The 18461-nt window shown below is 37.7% G+C and overlaps 2 protein-coding genes and 1 pseudogene across 2 annotated transcripts in view; 2 read left to right on the forward strand and 1 right to left on the reverse strand.

Moving 5' to 3' along the window:
- The first annotated feature begins 1535 nt into the window (after nt 1–1535).
- LOC123661427 lies at nt 1536–13066 on the forward strand. The gene is made up of 18 exons (XM_045596387.1): nt 1536–1821; nt 2033–2245; nt 2633–2822; nt 3833–4011; nt 4615–4725; nt 5366–5521; nt 7148–7325; nt 7418–7504; nt 7597–7683; nt 7776–7862; nt 7955–8041; nt 8134–8220; nt 8313–8399; nt 8492–8578; nt 8678–8764; nt 9404–9624; nt 9977–10142; nt 12903–13066. The coding sequence occupies exons 1-18, from the start codon at nt 1640–1642 to the stop codon at nt 12996–12998; spliced, it is 2388 nt and encodes a 795-aa protein (XP_045452343.1). The 5' UTR covers nt 1536–1639; the 3' UTR covers nt 12999–13066.
- LOC123661954 lies at nt 9029–9147 on the forward strand (annotated as a pseudogene).
- Nucleotides 13067–13710: 644 nt separating the features above from the next.
- Nucleotides 13711–18461, reverse strand: part of LOC123661668 (A disintegrin and metalloproteinase with thrombospondin motifs 16-like) — a 63261-nt gene continuing 58510 nt past the window's right edge. Inside the window, exons 14-18 of the mRNA XM_045596617.1 lie at nt 17572–17755; nt 16737–16848; nt 15777–15922; nt 14821–14988; nt 13711–13876 (exon numbers count right to left, since the gene is read on the reverse strand). Of these exons, the coding sequence (XP_045452573.1) occupies nt 13751–13876; nt 14821–14988; nt 15777–15922; nt 16737–16848; nt 17572–17755 (736 nt within the window). The 3' untranslated portion in view covers nt 13711–13750. The remainder of the gene's footprint in view (nt 13877–14820; nt 14989–15776; nt 15923–16736; nt 16849–17571; nt 17756–18461) is intronic.

The raw sequence follows: 18461 nt of genomic DNA on the forward strand, positions 1-18461 counted from the left end.
AATAATATAGTAGCACCAGTTAGGAAGTGTACAAAGGAAAAAGAAAAATGAAAATGTTTGTTTATAATGTAGTTTCTAATTGAAACTACCTATTCATAATGTTTCATATGTAGGCTTTTCCTGGCATAGAAATTTCACTATTATCATGATAATCTGGATAAGGTCTGTGAAAGTAGTGTATAATTATTTTGTAGTCTGTGTCCCTCACCTGGGCATATCCTCAACGGAGATAATAGGCGTCATTCTCCCGGAAATTAAACTGTAAATCTGAATATAAAATTTTGTTAAGCCATTTTTGACAAGGCTAACAATTACCCGTTTAAAGCTCCTCTCCGAAAAGTTTCATTATATCGGCTTATTTTCTGTATTTAAGTATTACATTATGCCGATTATCTGATTAACGCCGAGTTGCACGAAACAAAATTAAAATTTAAGTAGAGATTAAACTAATTTAATCACAAGAATTTCATACAATTCTTGCGATTAAATTAGTTTAATCACTACTTAAATTTTAATTTCTTTTCGTGCAACTCAGCGTAAAAATATAAAATAGATACCTACTTTTAGTTTAACCAACAGATTAAAAACACGAGCTCCTTCCGTAATATATATATAATAAAACAATAACAAAATTAAATTAATGAAACGTTATTTTTGTTAATCCAATGCTTAAATAGTTATCGGCCGAGATAGAAAAACCAGTTCATTGAATGAGCCATATATCGCAAAACGGTAAGTTTTACAAACAAGATTACAGGAAACAAAATATGCGAAATTTTATTCCCTACTAATGAAGCCAATAACTTTTACCCTGAAGTGCACAGTTTTTGAGACATCGGCCAAAACGTTTTTTCAAGTGCCGTCTTCAACCCCACCTGAATCGGTCAGAATTTTGTAATTTTATGCTCAGTAAGTGATCCTAAATCTTATATAAAACAAAAAATTATATCTGAAATTTAGTGCGAGGTTGGCCAAAAAAAGGTTATCTATCCTAATTAGAAATAACTCGCAAATACTTGTCAGATCTCTACTAAATTTAAATGGGACCACATGACAAGCACCACCTTTTAATTTAAAAAGAATCATCGAAATAGTTCCCCCAGTAAAAAGTTCTGAGGTAACACCACAGACATATATGGGTAACACACATAAAAAATAGAATAGAAAATTGAGAAACTCTTCCTTTTTTTTGAAGTAGGTTAAAAAGTGGTTAAAAATATAAGGTAATATTTTTTTTTTTACTAATTAGTATTTGCTTTTCAGAGCCATCTAGTAAAGATAATAAAAATCACTTCGTACCGGTTTTCAGTAGTTTATCGCATAAGAAAATATACAACGATTAAAAATATTACTATTTTTTTTAAATATCCTTTATATGATACCAACTGTACCAATTACGATTGTACAATTTACTATTTATTAGGATGGTAATTCCATTAAAAGCTGCTAAATTGAGTTAGAATGCGGTTTGCATAAAAGGTAACGGACTATAAATAACGGACCTATAATTCATTGACGTTAGGTGTCAAGTTTGTTTTGACTTTTAAAATTTAAATCTGTTATTGTAACGGTGAATAGTACTGCTTATTGCTGCTTATTTATTGTTGTTTAATAGTGTTATTCTGTAAGTTTAGTTAATATGAATTACCTCAATGATATGAGTGATGAGGAATTTGTACCGTTCCTTCATAGCCTTGGTGTTGATACTTATAAAAAGTCTTTTGAATGGATGTTAAATGACCCTGACTTTTCTGATGTTTTGCGTTGGATTTACAGAAATTTAGATCAGAATAATGCTTTAACTGATCGAGAAGAATACAGGTAAAATAATCATCTCCAATTTGTAGTTTCAAAGATACCTACAACAACGAAATCGCTCAAATAAAGGTTAATCAATAGAAATAAAATATTAATTTTTTTTTCACCCCTAGACGATGCTTACAGACATTCTCATTAGCCAAATATCAAGATTTATCTCAAATGGTTATAATAGCAAAACTAAATAATAAATTTCTAAAATGTGTTTTTTTAGGTATGCAGAATTAGACAAAAAACGGAAATTATTACCACCAGACGAGTTAGAAAATGAAATTATTTCTATTCAAAATGAATTTAAAGGACTCTGCCTACCAGGAGATAATGACTCTTTAGAAGATATCAAGCTTGATATCAGCATGCATAAAGAAAAATTAATGATGTTGGAAAAACAAGAAATCATTCTTAAGGAATTAATAGAACAGAATCAGTGAGTTTAAAAAAATTAAGTATAGTAATATTGTTATTAAAAACAGCTAACAGCTATTTAATAAGAGGCTTTAGATTAAAGGCAGTCATTTTAAAGTTAGATAGGTTAGGGTTATTTTTGTTTTGAAAGGAAGTTATGCTGATAAACGGTCAAATTTTGAGCTTTGATCATTCGACAGCCCTTAATCTAAAAAATTACCAGTCTTTAACCATATTTTGAGATCGATAGTAAATATTTTATTTTTGACTTATTAATTTATTATAAAAAGCACAGTAAAGAGCGGGAATCAAATCCGCAAACCGCCCATGCTTTAAGTGTCTACATGCACTATTACACTAGAGCGGTTGTTAATTTTACATGCAAAAAATTTTTTTTACAATATTCTAGATCAACAAAAGAAGAATTAACATTAGAAGTAACCAAGCTAAATGTTAAGCTACAGCAGTGTGCTGATGATGAAAAAACAGCGGCAGAAGAATGTATAGAGTTAGCTGAGCAAGAAGAATCTGTATTCAATGATGTTATTCATATTATCGGTGATGCGTTGAGTGTATATGCTAATTGTGCAGTTGATAAGGTATAACAGTTGTAATATATATGTAATATTTATACATACATTTCTATCTAAGTTATGTATTTGAATCTTGCTGTGTGTTTACGGAATTAGGAATATAGCCACCCCGTCGGTGTCGTAAGAGGCGACTAAGGGGATAACACAGTTCCACTACCACCTTGTAACTTAAAAAGTCGACCGATGGTGGAATAGCCACCCAACTGCCGGCTTTGAAATACACAGATCAAAGACGGGCAGCAGCGTCTTTGGTGCAACAAAATTAGCCCTGCAGTCACAAACCCGCCTGCCCAGCTTGATGACGATGGGCAAAACACATGAGTTCACTACATTTTTGGCACGAACTTGTGGAGGCTGTACTGTATATAAGCTGAAATTATGATTATTATGATGATGTATTTGAAAATTGTTCACTATCTTATTAGGCAGCGGTGGTTTTTTTTTCTCATATTATTGTAAAATTCTAATTTTATGAATTCTTTTTTGTTTTCTATTCCTTCCCAATTTATTACTATGAAATTTCATTGGTTTTAATTTCAAAAATTAACAAATATTTTGAATATTTTAATTAATGCATTAAAATAGTGTACAACTTTAAGACAATCAATGTACCTACTTTATTCTGAAAACAAAGTTTTAAATAAGACTAAATAATGTACAAAGAAATTTTAACTTAGTCAATACTTCTTCTTCTTCAGAGATTATGGCTCCATCAGCTTTTAGCCGATGATTTTGCCAATGACAAGTGCTATTGAATTATAAAAGTCCAGATACAGAATCCGGTTTTTGGTTAAACCGTGGCTAATTGAAGTGGTTATTCAATTCCACACTTAGACCAATTATAGTTTAATATCATTGATTTCAATAAACTTAGCTAAAACAACACAAAAAGAAGTTGACATAGCATGTGTATCTTCTGACAACTCGCAAATATTCTCTCTAACTTAGTGAATAATTTATTTGAGGGATGGATGAATGTCACCAATTATATGAAATGTACATTTTTAATCTTACAGGAGTTATCAAAGAGATTCTTTACATTTGGTCCCTTTGAGTCATACAGACAGTCTCAAGCATTGTTCAAGTCACATTTCGACTTGTACACGTCTAAGAAATTTAGCAAGAAACAAAATGATCACAGTAATGAAGAGGAATTACAAAATGCTTTAGCCGAAGCCAAAAATATAGAAAGCTGGTCAGTATGTATTATATAGTTATATATATTGTAAGATTTTATTGTTTTCTGAAATAACCGAAGTCACACACAGCTACGGGTCAGAAATTAAAGCGTTTACAGCACTTTCTATATTGCAACCAATCTTTTAAATAGTCCCGCTGTAAAGATACAATATTGTTTTTAACACGTTGAACACCATGGTGGACACCAGTTGGGCCTCGCTTGTTTAGTCCATGGGGTCAGTTTAAAAGTCCTTATTTACAAAAAATTTATGATAAGTTTTTATTGCACTACCGTACCCATTCTTAAAGATCTTACTTATTTTTCCTTACACTATATGACATATTTGTCGAAGTCATAATTTTTAAGAGAACTCTGGCTTGCGTTCATGGGATGTCCTCCTGCGGCACCAACAGAAAAATTGTGTGTCAACTACATGGTGAAACTCATACAACTCAACATCAAACTGGCGTTTAACGTCTTAATATATATTTTTATATAAAATATAAGTAATGCATAGAGATTTTTAACTCATAATAAAAATTATCAAATAATATAATTATTTTTAAAGTTAAATATGAATATTCTGACACTTTTTATTTCAAAAAGATATTTTTTCAGGCTTTCAGATGCATTATGTGCTTACATAGATACAAAAGGCGAATTAAGTGGTGAACAAGCTAAATTACACCTCATAACCAACTATAATAATGTACATCCTAGTCAAATAACGTAAGTAATTTATTTTTAACGTTTTTTCATATTAATAATTCTGCATGAGGTTATATCATTAACTAGCTGATGGGGGGGTTAACTTTATACTGTAATTTAAAAATTCAAAGTAACCAGATTTTTTTTTTTAAATATAATTATGATACATCCACGGGCTTTTGAAACCCATGTCCTTTTTTATTTCTAAAACACGCTATTTTTTTTTTAAATTAAGGTAGGCGTTATTCAACAACATCATTGTTTAAGTTAGACTAACTTAATGTCTCTAACAGAGACGTGAGTCAACCGACCGGTTCTTATTGTAACGTATCATACAATTTTTTTTGTTACTATTCTATTATTTGTTCTAGATGTATAAATTTATCTATGATTTTTTTACATTTTTTTCTCTTTTTCCTTATTTTTTCTTTTTTTTTCTTTCTTTTTTTGTTAAAGTTATTTTATATAATTATATCTTACATTATCTAAACGTACAGTAAACATTAGATTTGTCGATCAGCCTGAAATTTAATTAAACAAATGTTTATAGTCTCAGTGTGATTCATAAAATGGGTAAAAATATTTTTGCACTCCAAGTTGCTGGACCCATAATACTGTGCATTTATAGATTCTTAAAAAAAAAAAAAATTGTCATTTTAAGTGTCTCTGCAATGGAAGCTCAGAGTGCCATAGAGTTGTTAGAGCAGGAAGAATCTATCCTAGAGCAACAGCTACAGGTGGCAGTTAAGAACTTTGTGGACAGAAGGACTAATCTTGCAGTAGAGATGACTGCTAGATCAGCATTGGCTGTCAGAGAGTGAGCTATTTATATTTCATTTGATTTTAATTTATTTTGTGTTTGTATTGAAAAGTTTATAAATGTTTGTGTATAGTATTATTTATATATATTATTTATATTTATTGTGTACATATATGTTATTTTTACACATTGTAAATGTTTGCGTTTATACATGCGTGCCCATGTGTACGCATGGGTGTTTCTATGTTGTCTATGTTTGTTTACGCTTGTGTGCGTGTATACTTTTGTACATGAACTCGTATGTGTGTGTACTCACCCTTTTTTTTGTTTGATTACTTATTATTATTTTTCCAAACATAAACTGGCTAAATTATTAATCAGTGTGTACAAATTTAAATATAACAAAAAATGGAATAATTTTCAAAGACATAAAATATCAACTAAGATGAATTTTACATTTTTTTTTAAATAGTATATTAAATTTTAATAATAGAGAAACAGAGAGTTTGAGTTATTTATGTGTAATTTTACTAAACAGGTTGATAATTTTCGTTACGAAGCTTCTTAAATCTACAAATATTGTTTTCATTTTGAATTACTAATTTTGTTGTAAGTTTACAAATAAATATTGTAATTTCAATTACAACCAAAGCATTGGAAATTCAAAAAAACCTTTTGTTACTTTTACAATTCTTGTAATACTACACAATGCATTGTAAAATTACAAAAAATAATATTTCCCTTTATCTATGTGTAATTTTACTAAAAATGTTGATAATTTTCGTAACCATTGGAAATGTTAAAATCCTGCATCGCACTGACTAGATTTCAGTTAAAAACTATATATATATATAGTTTCTGTAATTTATTCAATGTTATTCTGGTTTCCCTTCACCTTCACCGCTTGGTAAATTTCAAAAAAAATATTTTGTAATTTTCTCAACCTGAGTTTGAGCATTTTTTGTGGTAAATTTACTAAATTGTTTTGCGTTACAACCTCCTACACATTTTTGACAAATAACCAAAGAAATTCCTACACATTTTTGGCAAATTACCAAAGAAATTTTTAACAGTGATGTGTGTGTGTACCCGTGTGTGCGTGTTCTCAAGTATGCGTGTACGCCTGTGTGCGTATACTCATGTGTGCGTGTGTGTTTGTTCTCGTGGTTGCGTGTACGCCTGTGTGCATATACTCTTGTGTGTGTGTACGCCTGTGTACATGCACGTGTGTATGTGAACATCGCGATTGTGACTACTACGTGCAAAAGTCTCCTTCAAGATATTGACAACGAGGTGTGGGCAGATAAAGTAAAAGACAAGTGCTCTGGACAGTAACTAAGATTATTCTGCCCAATTAAATAGTATTACTTACGTTATTAGCTAAAGCTAATGTATACATATGTATGTAGGATTCTAGTGATATAACGAATTTTGGATATATTTATTATTATTCTATATTCATCTATTCAAATAATATACCTAATGCGAATGCGAACTTTGTGTGCGAATGTAATTAGAATGTTGAAACATTGCGAATGCGAGTATTTGTTACGACACTAATATGTGTTGCAGTTCAACAGAACATGTTTTTGCAAAAAGCTTGTATAAAACTCCTAAACTTTTGTCTTGACTGTTGGTTCGAACTTAGTTTAACCGATATTTAAGCTACGTGTCTATTTCCAGACGCGTGTGTGAGGAGCTCCTCGCACTGCAGCGTGTGACGTGTCGCGCGCTACGTGTGGACGCGCTAGTGTACAGTGCGCTACGTCGCGAGCTGCGCGCGGCGGAGGAGCTGCTGCACTTCGCGGCCAGCCTGCGGGGACACGCGCTGTGCAGCGACGCGCCCGCTAGAGACAGACTGGTGAGTGTGACGTACACACGTGTGACGTGTGACGTGTGACGTGTCGCGCGCTACGTGTGGACGCGCTAGTGTACAGTGCGCTACGTCGCGAGCTGCGCGCGGCGGAGGAGCTGCTGCACTTCGCGGCCAGCCTGCGGGGACACGCGCTGTGCAGCGACGCGCCCGCTAGAGACAGACTGGTGAGTGTGACGTACACACGTGTGACGTGTGACGTGTGACGTGTCGCGCGCTACGTGTGGACGCGCTAGTGTACAGTGCGCTACGTCGCGAGCTGCGCGCGGCGGAGGAGCTGCTGCACTTCGCGGCCAGCCTGCGGGGACACGCGCTGTGCAGCGACGCGCCCGCTAGAGACAGACTGGTGAGTGTGACGTACACACGTGTGACGTGTGACGTGTGACGTGTCGCGCGCTACGTGTGGACGCGCTAGTGTACAGTGCGCTACGTCGCGAGCTGCGCGCGGCGGAGGAGCTGCTGCACTTCGCGGCCAGCCTGCGGGGACACGCGCTGTGCAGCGACGCGCCCGCTAGAGACAGACTGGTGAGTGTGACGTACACACGTGTGACGTGTGACGTGTGACGTGTCGCGCGCTACGTGTGGACGCGCTAGTGTACAGTGCGCTACGTCGCGAGCTGCGCGCGGCGGAGGAGCTGCTGCACTTCGCGGCCAGCCTGCGGGGACACGCGCTGTGCAGCGACGCGCCCGCTAGAGACAGACTGGTGAGTGTGACGTACACACGTGTGACGTGTGACGTGTGACGTGTCGCGCGCTACGTGTGGACGCGCTAGTGTACAGTGCGCTACGTCGCGAGCTGCGCGCGGCGGAGGAGCTGCTGCACTTCGCGGCCAGCCTGCGGGGACACGCGCTGTGCAGCGACGCGCCCGCTAGAGACAGACTGGTGAGTGTGACGTACACACGTGTGACGTGTGACGTGTGACGTGTCGCGCGCTACGTGTGGACGCGCTAGTGTACAGTGCGCTACGTCGCGAGCTGCGCGCGGCGGAGGAGCTGCTGCACTTCGCGGCCAGCCTGCGGGGACACGCGCTGTGCAGCGACGCGCCCGCTAGAGACAGACTGGTGAGTGTGACGTACACACGTGTGACGTGTGACGTGTGACGTGTCGCGCGCTACGTGTGGACGCGCTAGTGTACAGTGCGCTACGTCGCGAGCTGCGCGCGGCGGAGGAGCTGCTGCACTTCGCGGCCAGCCTGCGGGGACACGCGCTGTGCAGCGACGCGCCCGCTAGAGACAGACTGGTGAGTGTGACGTACACACGTGTGACGTGTGACGTGTGACGTGTGACGTGTCGCGCGCTACGTGTGGACGCGCTAGTGTACAGTGCGCTACGTCGCGAGCTGCGCGCGGCGGAGGAGCTGCTGCACTTCGCGGCCAGCCTGCGGGGACACGCGCTGTGCAGCGACGCGCCCGCTAGAGACAGACTGGTGAGTGTGACGTACACACGTGTGACGTGTGACGTGTGACATGTGACGTGTGACGTCTCGCGCGCTACGCGTATATGTACACACATACACATGAGCGTGCGCGGGGAGTCATTGCACCTTAACTTATATTGCTAATTAACTATTGCGTTTGGCAGAGTTAGCGGTGTCTAGCACAATGTTTTTTTGAAGTCAAACTTCTTTAAGCGCATGAGGGGTAAAATTTTTACGGATGAAACACGTTACGGCGTCACGAGTCGCGAAGTTTTAATCGTCCATACCACGTTAAATACACCGGTTCTCGTTTGATCACCGAAGTTAAGCAACGTCGGGCGCGGTCAGTACTTGGATGGGTGACCGCCTGGGAATACCGCGTGACTTTTTTTTTGCAATTATTATTTTTTTCAATTAGTTTGCCAAAGAAGTTTCACTTCTGACATTTGTACTTTGTACGCACTCAATGTTTTTTTTTTTGGAATAAAAGGAACGGACAATATCTCTCCTAAAATGGCTTGTCTAGTTTTAAAGCTTCTTTTCATTTAAAGGTAATAGATATTTCATATAAAGAAGATAACATTAGATAAAAATTGTCTTTTAAGTTTATCCTTACATAAAAATAAATCTAGTTATCTTTTCTTTCAGAAATCTATGAACGATATCTGCGCTGAACAAGAAGCAGTTGAGAAGCAATTACAGTCCTCAGATATTTTACTTAACACAATACTGTCTATTCTCGATTCAGAACCGAGTAACGATGCCTTACTACCGATCAAACTGTACAATGAACTAAAAAGTAGTGTACAAAACTTAAAAGACAATATCAACGAAGGTTATAAGTGTAAGGAAGAAGATTTAGTTGAAATGTGAGTGTTTTATGACATAGTAGTTGTTAACCACAGTTCATCAACGTTCGTTTTGATATTTGTTAATATTTTAATTGATTGGTATATGGTATATTTATATGTTTTGGCTAATATTATTTTTAATCTACATTTAAATATAAATTGTCAATAGTTTAATACAGAGAATTCACACAATTATAATTATTCTTCTTGGCTTATATATTAGAGGCTTTTACGTTGAGGAGTAGTTTTTTTAAATCAAATCCACAGATAAGTCCATTGAAACAAACTCTTATTATGCTTTGTAATGCATCTTTTTTACTAGCGTAGTAAGCATTTTTATTGTTTTCTTTTTTTTTAAAATCATTTCTAGTAAATCATCAACAAAACCGCTAAAAGACTACATTTGGGATGGCAGCACTAAACAACCAAACTGCTATGACAGAACTGTAGCCGCCATGAATCATTCGCTAAGAGAAGAAATGGACGCTGTAGACGCTAAAGTTGTTAAAACTAGTGGATTATTTAGTTCAGTTAAGGTAAGTTGTACTTCATTTACTAAGTTCCGGTTTTTTTATTTAAAAACGACCAAAACCAATCGTTTATTATACCTTATAAAACATAGCTTGATCTCTGCGACATTTGTTAAACTGACATTCCTAGGGTTGTTATGATACAGAAAAAAATATCGATAGTAATTTTCGGCGTTTCTTACTTATCGATGCCATAATTATAATTGGTACTTAATAAAATGAAACAAATATTTTAAAACATACATTTATTTATTCCAAAGGAGTATATCCCAAATCAATTTCCGAATCACTTTCAAAATCGCTAAAGCAATCTTTTAAATTTATAATGAACTCTTGGTCGCAAATATTATCAAATCGAACGTCCCGCTCCCAATCTTCTTCCATTAACTTTCTGCATTTGGTAACTACCTTTTTCCAATCTTCTGCAGATACATTTTCAACCGCAGTGTTTAGTAACTGCAGCATTTTATTTGCCGTAAAAGGTGGTGTTGTGTTAGATCTAGCAGCGTAACCTTAAAAGAAAAACATATTTTAACATCATAAATTATACAGGAGTTAATACATATAGAACCTGTCTAACTGAAATTCGAGCAAACAAACCTTTTATTTGGGTCCAGATAAGCTCGATCGGATTATACTGGCAGTGATATGGAGGCAGTCTTATGACGTTATGACCCTTTTCTTGGGCTATGTCATCTAAGACATACGTTGGTGCGCTGGGTTTGTGCAGACCAACGAGTTTCAATAATTCGTTTTTAAGCATTGTTTCATTGGCCTCTATTCCTTTTTCTTGAAGCCATGCAATTATTTCTAACTTCCTGTTTGCCGAAGTTGGTGGTTTGAGCTTTTGGACCGAGTGATATGGGGCGTTATCCATAATTATATAATGTGGCTCCTTCAAATTATCTAATAATTTTAAAAACCACTCTTTAAATTTTTCAAAGTTCATTTCTTCATGGTATTCATTGGTCTTCGTAGATTTGAATGCCAATAGGCAATTAGGCACAAAACCAGATGACGTCCCAGCATGAGTTATTATTAGTCTTTGACCTTTGCCTTCGGGTACTTTGGTGCTCGATTGTGTCGTATCATCGGTCCAAGCTTTAGATACGGTTGATTGGCGTTTAGCCATGTCTCGTCTAGAAAGACAACTTTGTCCCAATTTGTATTTTTTTTGACTTTCCGGAGAAAATTCACTCGAGCAAGAGCAATGTCGGTTCGCTCCATTATAATTTTTCTTTTGTCACTTTTTTTACAGGAAAATCCAATATTTTTCAAAATTTTCGATAGTGACGGCAAGCTTCCTTTAAACAAGCCTGCGTCTTTTAGGGACACCGCCAGTTTTTTTAATGTAGGTAATTCGCCCCGTGTATAATAACCATATACATGATTGCGAATCGCAACGGCGTCAAAGTCGTCAATTTTTGTGACAGGAGCAGCCTTTCTTCTTTTTTTATTTGGCGTTGAAAGTTTTTTTCCTCGTCTTCAATCAATACTGCGGTTGAAGGTTCGCCATATTTTTCTTTACTGATGCGAATTACTGTCGCAAGTCCAATGCCAATAGCATCTGCAACTCTGTCACAAACTTTTGCCATGGGTAATAGCGGTCCACCATTTTGGTTTTCTCGCTCAAAATATTCACGCAAGCGAATCACAAGCTCACGACTTTGACTGTTCAAAACAGTTTTCTTCGTTCTCTTTGGCATTATGCCAACAAACCTCCACAAAAACAAATAATAACAACAAAGAAACTAACAAAAATAACTAAAGTTAACAAATTAACAGCAATAGTAACAAAAACAAAGTGATGAAAACGGAAAATACGTAGCGTATACAAGGCGTTAGCACTCGTACTGAGGAGAATGGCCGAATGGGTCATATCAAACAATATGGCGGTGCGTTGGCGCCATCTTTTTGAAGAAGAGACGCCGCGACCAAACTTCTCTCGAACCCCAAAGTTGTCGGAAGGAATATTACGAGTAGGTTAGAATTTAGATTTTATTTACTCACTATTGTAAATAATGTTATTTTTTTTTAAATATTCAATAATGTTATTTTTTTCAATTAAATGATATATTAATTTTGAATTAAGTTTTATACAAAATATCGATAGTTTATAGTCTGTGGTCACGATGATTAATCGCTCATCATTAATTAGCTCAGCATGCCCATAAAGTATGACATTGACTGGTACGATTGTCTGCACTGTTAAATTCTGAACTTCATAGGCGCGATTTTACTGACAGCTGTCCCAGAGATCAAGCTATGTTTTATAAATTATAATCAACTTCAAAAGAAGGAGGAGGTTCTCAATGCGACTGTATTTATAACGTGTGCTGTAACTCTCTGCTGTGAGAAAAATTAACAGATTTTTTTTCGTTTTTTTGGAGTTAGTTGTGAGAAAAATTAACAGATTTTTTCGTTTTATTTGGAGTTAGTTGTGAGCAAAATTAACAGATTTTTTTCGTTTTTTTGGTGTTGTGAGAAAAATTAACAGATTTTTTTTCGTTTTTTTTTTGGAGGTGGTTGTGAGAAAAATTTGAGGAGTAAAATCTACTGAACGAATGACCTTTCTCATAACGCCATCTAACCATATTGGGTTCCGATAGATGGCGTTATTTGATACGTTTATTTACCCTTTGATATGGTTTTAACCTTTTTCTTGGACTAGCAAGCCTTTTTTGTGTATATTTAGACACAGACTATAATAGGAAGTAGTAAACTCCAGCCGTCCGTCGGAGCTAACATACATTTTTTTTTTTACAGAATGGAGACAAATATAACATAAGAAAGTTGTGGCAGTGGTTCCTCACCGATCAAGCAAAGTTGCTTGCTACAATCAAAAACATACAGAGAAGCTAACATTTAAAAAATTAATCTTTATGTATCTTCATATATTATACATTTATAATTTTTTTTTTGTAAATAAATAAAAAACAATAAAAATACTAAAAAATATATTTATTATTTATCAGTAAAAATAACATAGGACAATAAATTCTTAACATAATTATAAATAAGAATCACAATAGTCGATTAAAGCGATATATTTACACCGATCACAACCTCCGAGCACCGTCACAAAATGCAAAATTTATAATTCAGTTCTAAAATATCTACAACACACATACAACTAATCTCTTTTGTATACAACACAAGTTTGTATTTTACAAATTTTAATTTCTTTTGAAGTATATTTCTTTTGGCGATTTAGGGAAAAATGATGAGAGTATATTATTACGATGCGCGCGCACACCGTCACGATAAACCGAGACCTTGAAGTTAGCTAGTCGATGAAGAAGAAGTTGGCAACGTGAAGTTAGCTAGCCAATGAAGTATAACTTCTTACGCATACAATAAGTACACACACTTTTTTCCATCGCTTTGATCTTAAGCGATAGTAGCGACATCTGTTGTAATTTTTTTAAACATTTTCAGAACAAAAATTAGCTAACCAGATTTTGCTGCCTTTTCACTTTTATATTTTCTTGAAAAGAACTTGAACCATAGAACCATATTTCTGCTACCTAATATTGCATTCACATGTAACAATTTTTCTAGAACAGTTTTATGTATTTATTAACTTTTTCTGTAATTATACAGTTTTTAAAAATTCAGTCCCAAGTTGGTCTCGGTATCTTTCTCAGGAGAGTGTCTTCTGGTGAAATGTGAATTGGATTCGAGAAATCGACTTCGATGTTTTCTGGTATCGTTTGGAAAAATGTAATTCTGCTGTCTGTGAAAAAAAAATACGATGAAATGAGCCAAAACAAATCGGTAGAAAAAGGCAAAGATTAGGTAGCCAATAAACTATTATCTCTTTTCTCAGCTTGTAGCGTTATAGAGTTAAGCTTACACGAAAAAAAAAGAGTGTGCTTTAGACCACACGACTGAAGTAAAAATTATTTAGTTCTTACAGTAATTAGAAGAAACGTTAGAAACGAAGAAATTAAGAAACGTAACTCCTTCTCTTTCTATCTTCACTAACCGTAAACTGTAACAGGGCGCCATCTTATTTATACGCACTGGCGGTTCAGTTTGCGGCGTGCCGCCGAAAAGTTTGTACGTTTGACGCGCAGCCATGAATTTCGACACAGAGAAATTTATTGTTGAAATTGAACAAAGAGATGCCATTTGGAATAGTGAAGGAGTAGTATATAAATATAGACACTTAAAACGGAAAAAATGAGAAGAACTAGTCGATATTTTTTGGAAAGAGGAGATGACATTTTATTTTTCTTTCGTTTTTCTTGATTTCGGTAGTAAAAATAGATAACACAAGCTACTTCGATAGCGTCCATTTCGCTAATGAAGCCAACACGTTTTCGAGCGGTCCAACCGCCCTAAGCCCTAACCGCTTTAGGCGGCTGAACGCTGAAACAAACCACCTAGGAGGCTAACCGCTAGTGCGTAAGGGGCCTTATTGGCGGGTTGAACAATTGTTAAAATTGATTTACTCGAATCGGACAGGATAAGTTGAAATTTAATGGTTTGTGACCAAAATGATTTTTTTTAATACTACTAGGTCGACCAACAAGCTTACAGTCCATCTAATGATAAAGCGGAGTACCCGACTATGGGTACTTCCCCAGTTGGACTGCTCCAGATTCTCAGCAGGATATATCCTGTTGTGATATACATCAATGAAGTATTTGAATATAGGAGACAGACAATCTTTAAGAAGCTTACCATTAAGATTAAGAGCTGCAATGATACGCTGTAGCTGGTGTGGTCGCAACGTTGCTCGGACGGGAAGTCTCTCGCGATGCAAGCTTCGACGCCGTCTCGACCTTCCCAGTAGAGGGAGAGCGAACACTGTTTCTGATAGTGGAGTGTCATCCGGACCGAATTGCTATAGAGACATATTATCTAATACATTTACACGTTTATATATTATTATTATTATTAAAAGAGTAACTGCGGAGTCTTGCCGATTCTTCTGCAGAATCTACATTCCGAATCGGTGGTAGCTTTACTTTAAAATAAAATAATCGCTTCAAAATTTTAATTTGTAAAATGACATCAGCTATCTACCAGTGAAAGTCCCATCGAAATCAGTCCAGTCGTTTCAGAGATTAGCTAGAACAAACAGACAGACAGACAAAATTATAAAAAATGTTATTATGGTATAATTATGTACCGTGTACCTATATGTATACTTAGTAAAAGCGGTTTTTGTAATATTACAAACAGACACTCCAATTTTATTTATTCGTATAGATTATTATTTTCACAAATGGTCACAAAAAATGCTACATATTTGTTACTTTTGACAGTTTTTCTCAAACGCTGAAGGGAGGGGGTGCAACTATTGAGTTTTGCCCCGGTTCGAAAAAATCGTGGATCCAAGGCTGAAACAGGACGGCTGAGTTTGCCATTGTCGTGTTAAATGGAGAATACTTGAAAGAAGTAGATTGGTTCCGTCGTTATTTCTTATAATCAAGAAATCAATCAATCAAATCAATCTTTATGAAAGGACTTTAACAAAAGCATATTCAAGTTTTTGTTAGATTTATGTCTAAAAACATACTTTTAGTTATTCTTTGGCACTTTCCCCTTCAACTATTAAAATATTTCCGTCATCCCGTGGCGGTGAAATTAAACATTCAGTCTAGTGCCATAATGAATAATAAAACTCACCAAACATTTACCGCTAACGCAGTAGGAGTTATTATCACCACAAGCCGTGCCCAGCGGGAACCAGCCGTCCTGACCGTTCACGAGATAGAAGCGATGTGACACACGCTCATCTTGACACGCTATACGACACGGGCGGTCTGGGTCCTCTGTAAATCAAAATTGAACAATTTGCTTCTTAATTAAAATTTCAATTAGTATAAAAAACGAGTGTGCTTTAGACCACACGATTGAAGTAAAATTCTGCACTGTGTCTTAGATATACAACACGTAACTGTCTATGAGAGAAAGAGAGACAGAAAATGTATGCTCGTACCACTCTCTAGCTCCATTCGCCTCGCCCGATCACACTTTTCGTAACGCTCTCGTTACGCATTCACCAGCTTACTCCCCAACTCCCGAGGACGTTACTAAAAGTGTAATTGGGCGAGGCGAGCGGAAGTTAGAGGGAAATATAAGTTAGTGAAGATAGAAAGAGAGAGAATTACGTTTCGTATATTATACTGTAAGGGCAATTAAAGAAGTTTTACTTCAGTCGTGTGGTCTAGAGTACACTCGTTTTTTTATCAAAATACTAATTTCTTATGAAAAATCTAAAACAATTTTGGCCTTGGGTAGGTTTTTTACTGACTGACTTGGGGTATTTTTTTTTTTATGTCACTAGGTCGGCAAAGAAGCGTACGGCTCACCTGATGGTAAGCGATTACCGTAGCTTATAGACACCTGCAACACCAGAAGCATCGCAAGCGCGTTGCCGACCCACTCCCCAACCCCCCAGGAGCTCTGGTCACCTTACTCACCAACAGGAACACAATACTGCTTGAAAACAGTATTATTTAGCTGTGGTCTTCTGTAAGGTCGAGGTACTACCCCAGTCGGGCTGCTCCATATTTTGAGCAGGAAATTCCAGCTGTGACTTTACCAAATGCAAACATAAAAATTGATGTGAATAGAGCGCCTTACCTAGAGCAGGTGAGATCTGCATTCCAAGTCCTGACAGCCTTCGTACCCTTTCCTTGTATTTCGAACAAACCATTGTCGCGTATTGATATGGTGACCTTAGCTGGTTGCAACTCTGTTGGAAAATGAATTTTGCGGATGAAGTGGAAATAAAAGTGATTATATGTATACTGGGAGATGATCTGTACAGTTCAGCAACACAACTCGATCAGTTTGAGTTGATCTGTACAGTTCCGTTATACAACTCAATCAGTTTCAGGTACTCAAGTCAATGTCAATTTCAAAGAGTAGAAGTTGAATACTTATTTTTTATTATGTTAAGAGTGAGTGTTTTTTTGTTTTGTTTTTTGTTTTATGAGATTGCTTGCAGCTTGATTGGGGACTTAATTTACAGAAAATCATAGTCAACTAAAGTAGTGCTGTGTTTTTGTGGTGAGTAACCTTATTCATTATCTTTCATATGAGTAAGAGCAGGTATCTAATGCGCTTGCACCTGGTATTACAGCGTTCATTACACAGGTACGGTAATTGTTTACTATCCTGGTGGTATAAACAAAAAATATGCCGATGTGCCTACGTGTTGTCTGATTATGAATGCCTTCAATGTTTGAGTGTCGTCAGTGTTTGAGTGTCATCAATTTCTGATTGTGAGTGTGGTTGTGTGCGAGTACAGTGATGGGCGTGTGGAGGCGTACCTCGGCGGCGTCCTGCGGGCGGCACAGCTGTATGGAAGTGGCGCGCGCCGAGCGCACGAGGCGCAGGCCGCTGGCGCCGCGCACGCAGCGGAAGTGGCACGCGCCGCCCGCGCGCCACGGGGAGTGTCGTTGTGTGTGGGTACAGTGATGGGCGTGTGGAGGCGTACCTCGGCGGCGTCCTGCGGGCGGCACAGCTGTATGGAAGTGGCGCGCGCCGAGCGCACGAGGCGCAGGCCGCTGGCGCCGCGCACGCAGCGGAAGTGGCACGCGCCGCCCGCGCGCCACGGGGAGCCCGCCGCGCGCCGCCGCGGCGCCGCCCTGCCGCTGCTGCAGCCGCGGACGCTCAGTGTCACGTATTGTATCACTAGGTCGGGTAACAAGCGTACGGCTCACCTGATGGTGGGCGATTACCGTAGCTTTTATTTAACTGAGGTAGGGCACAGCAGGAATTTCCTGCTCAAAATATGGAGCAGCCCGACTGGGGTAGTAAGTACCTCGACCTTACAGAAGATCACAACTAAATAATACTGTTTTCAAGCAGTATTGTGTTCCTGATGGTGAGTAAGGTGACCAGAGCTCCTAGGGGGGGGGGGGGGGGGGATTGGGATTGGGTCGGCAACGCGCTTGCGATGTTTCTGGTGTTGCAGGCGTCTATAAGCTACGGTAATCGCTTACCATCAGGTGAGCCATACGCTTGTTTGTCGACCTAGCGGTATATAAAAAAAAAGCTGACCCGATTGCCGACCCTAGCCCCTATTCCCCTCAGGAGTTCTGGACACCTTACTCAGCAACAGGAACACAACTTCTGCTTACTGCTCCAAATATGTGGATTCGATTCCAAGAGTATGGGTGTAACGTGCATAAAATATTAATAAGCGACAAAATGTTACAATTTTGTCCCAATATATTGTTACGAACACTCAAAGAAACTAGCGCCATCTAGCGGCTACCATTGAAACCACACAAAGACAGAGACCGCATGAAACTCTCTACTCAATACTAGATGGCGTTAGAGGAACTACTGTGGAACTAT

Source organism: Melitaea cinxia, chromosome 17, assembly GCF_905220565.1.
Source record: "Melitaea cinxia chromosome 17, ilMelCinx1.1, whole genome shotgun sequence".
In the NCBI taxonomy this organism is placed as follows: domain Eukaryota; kingdom Metazoa; phylum Arthropoda; class Insecta; order Lepidoptera; family Nymphalidae; genus Melitaea; species Melitaea cinxia.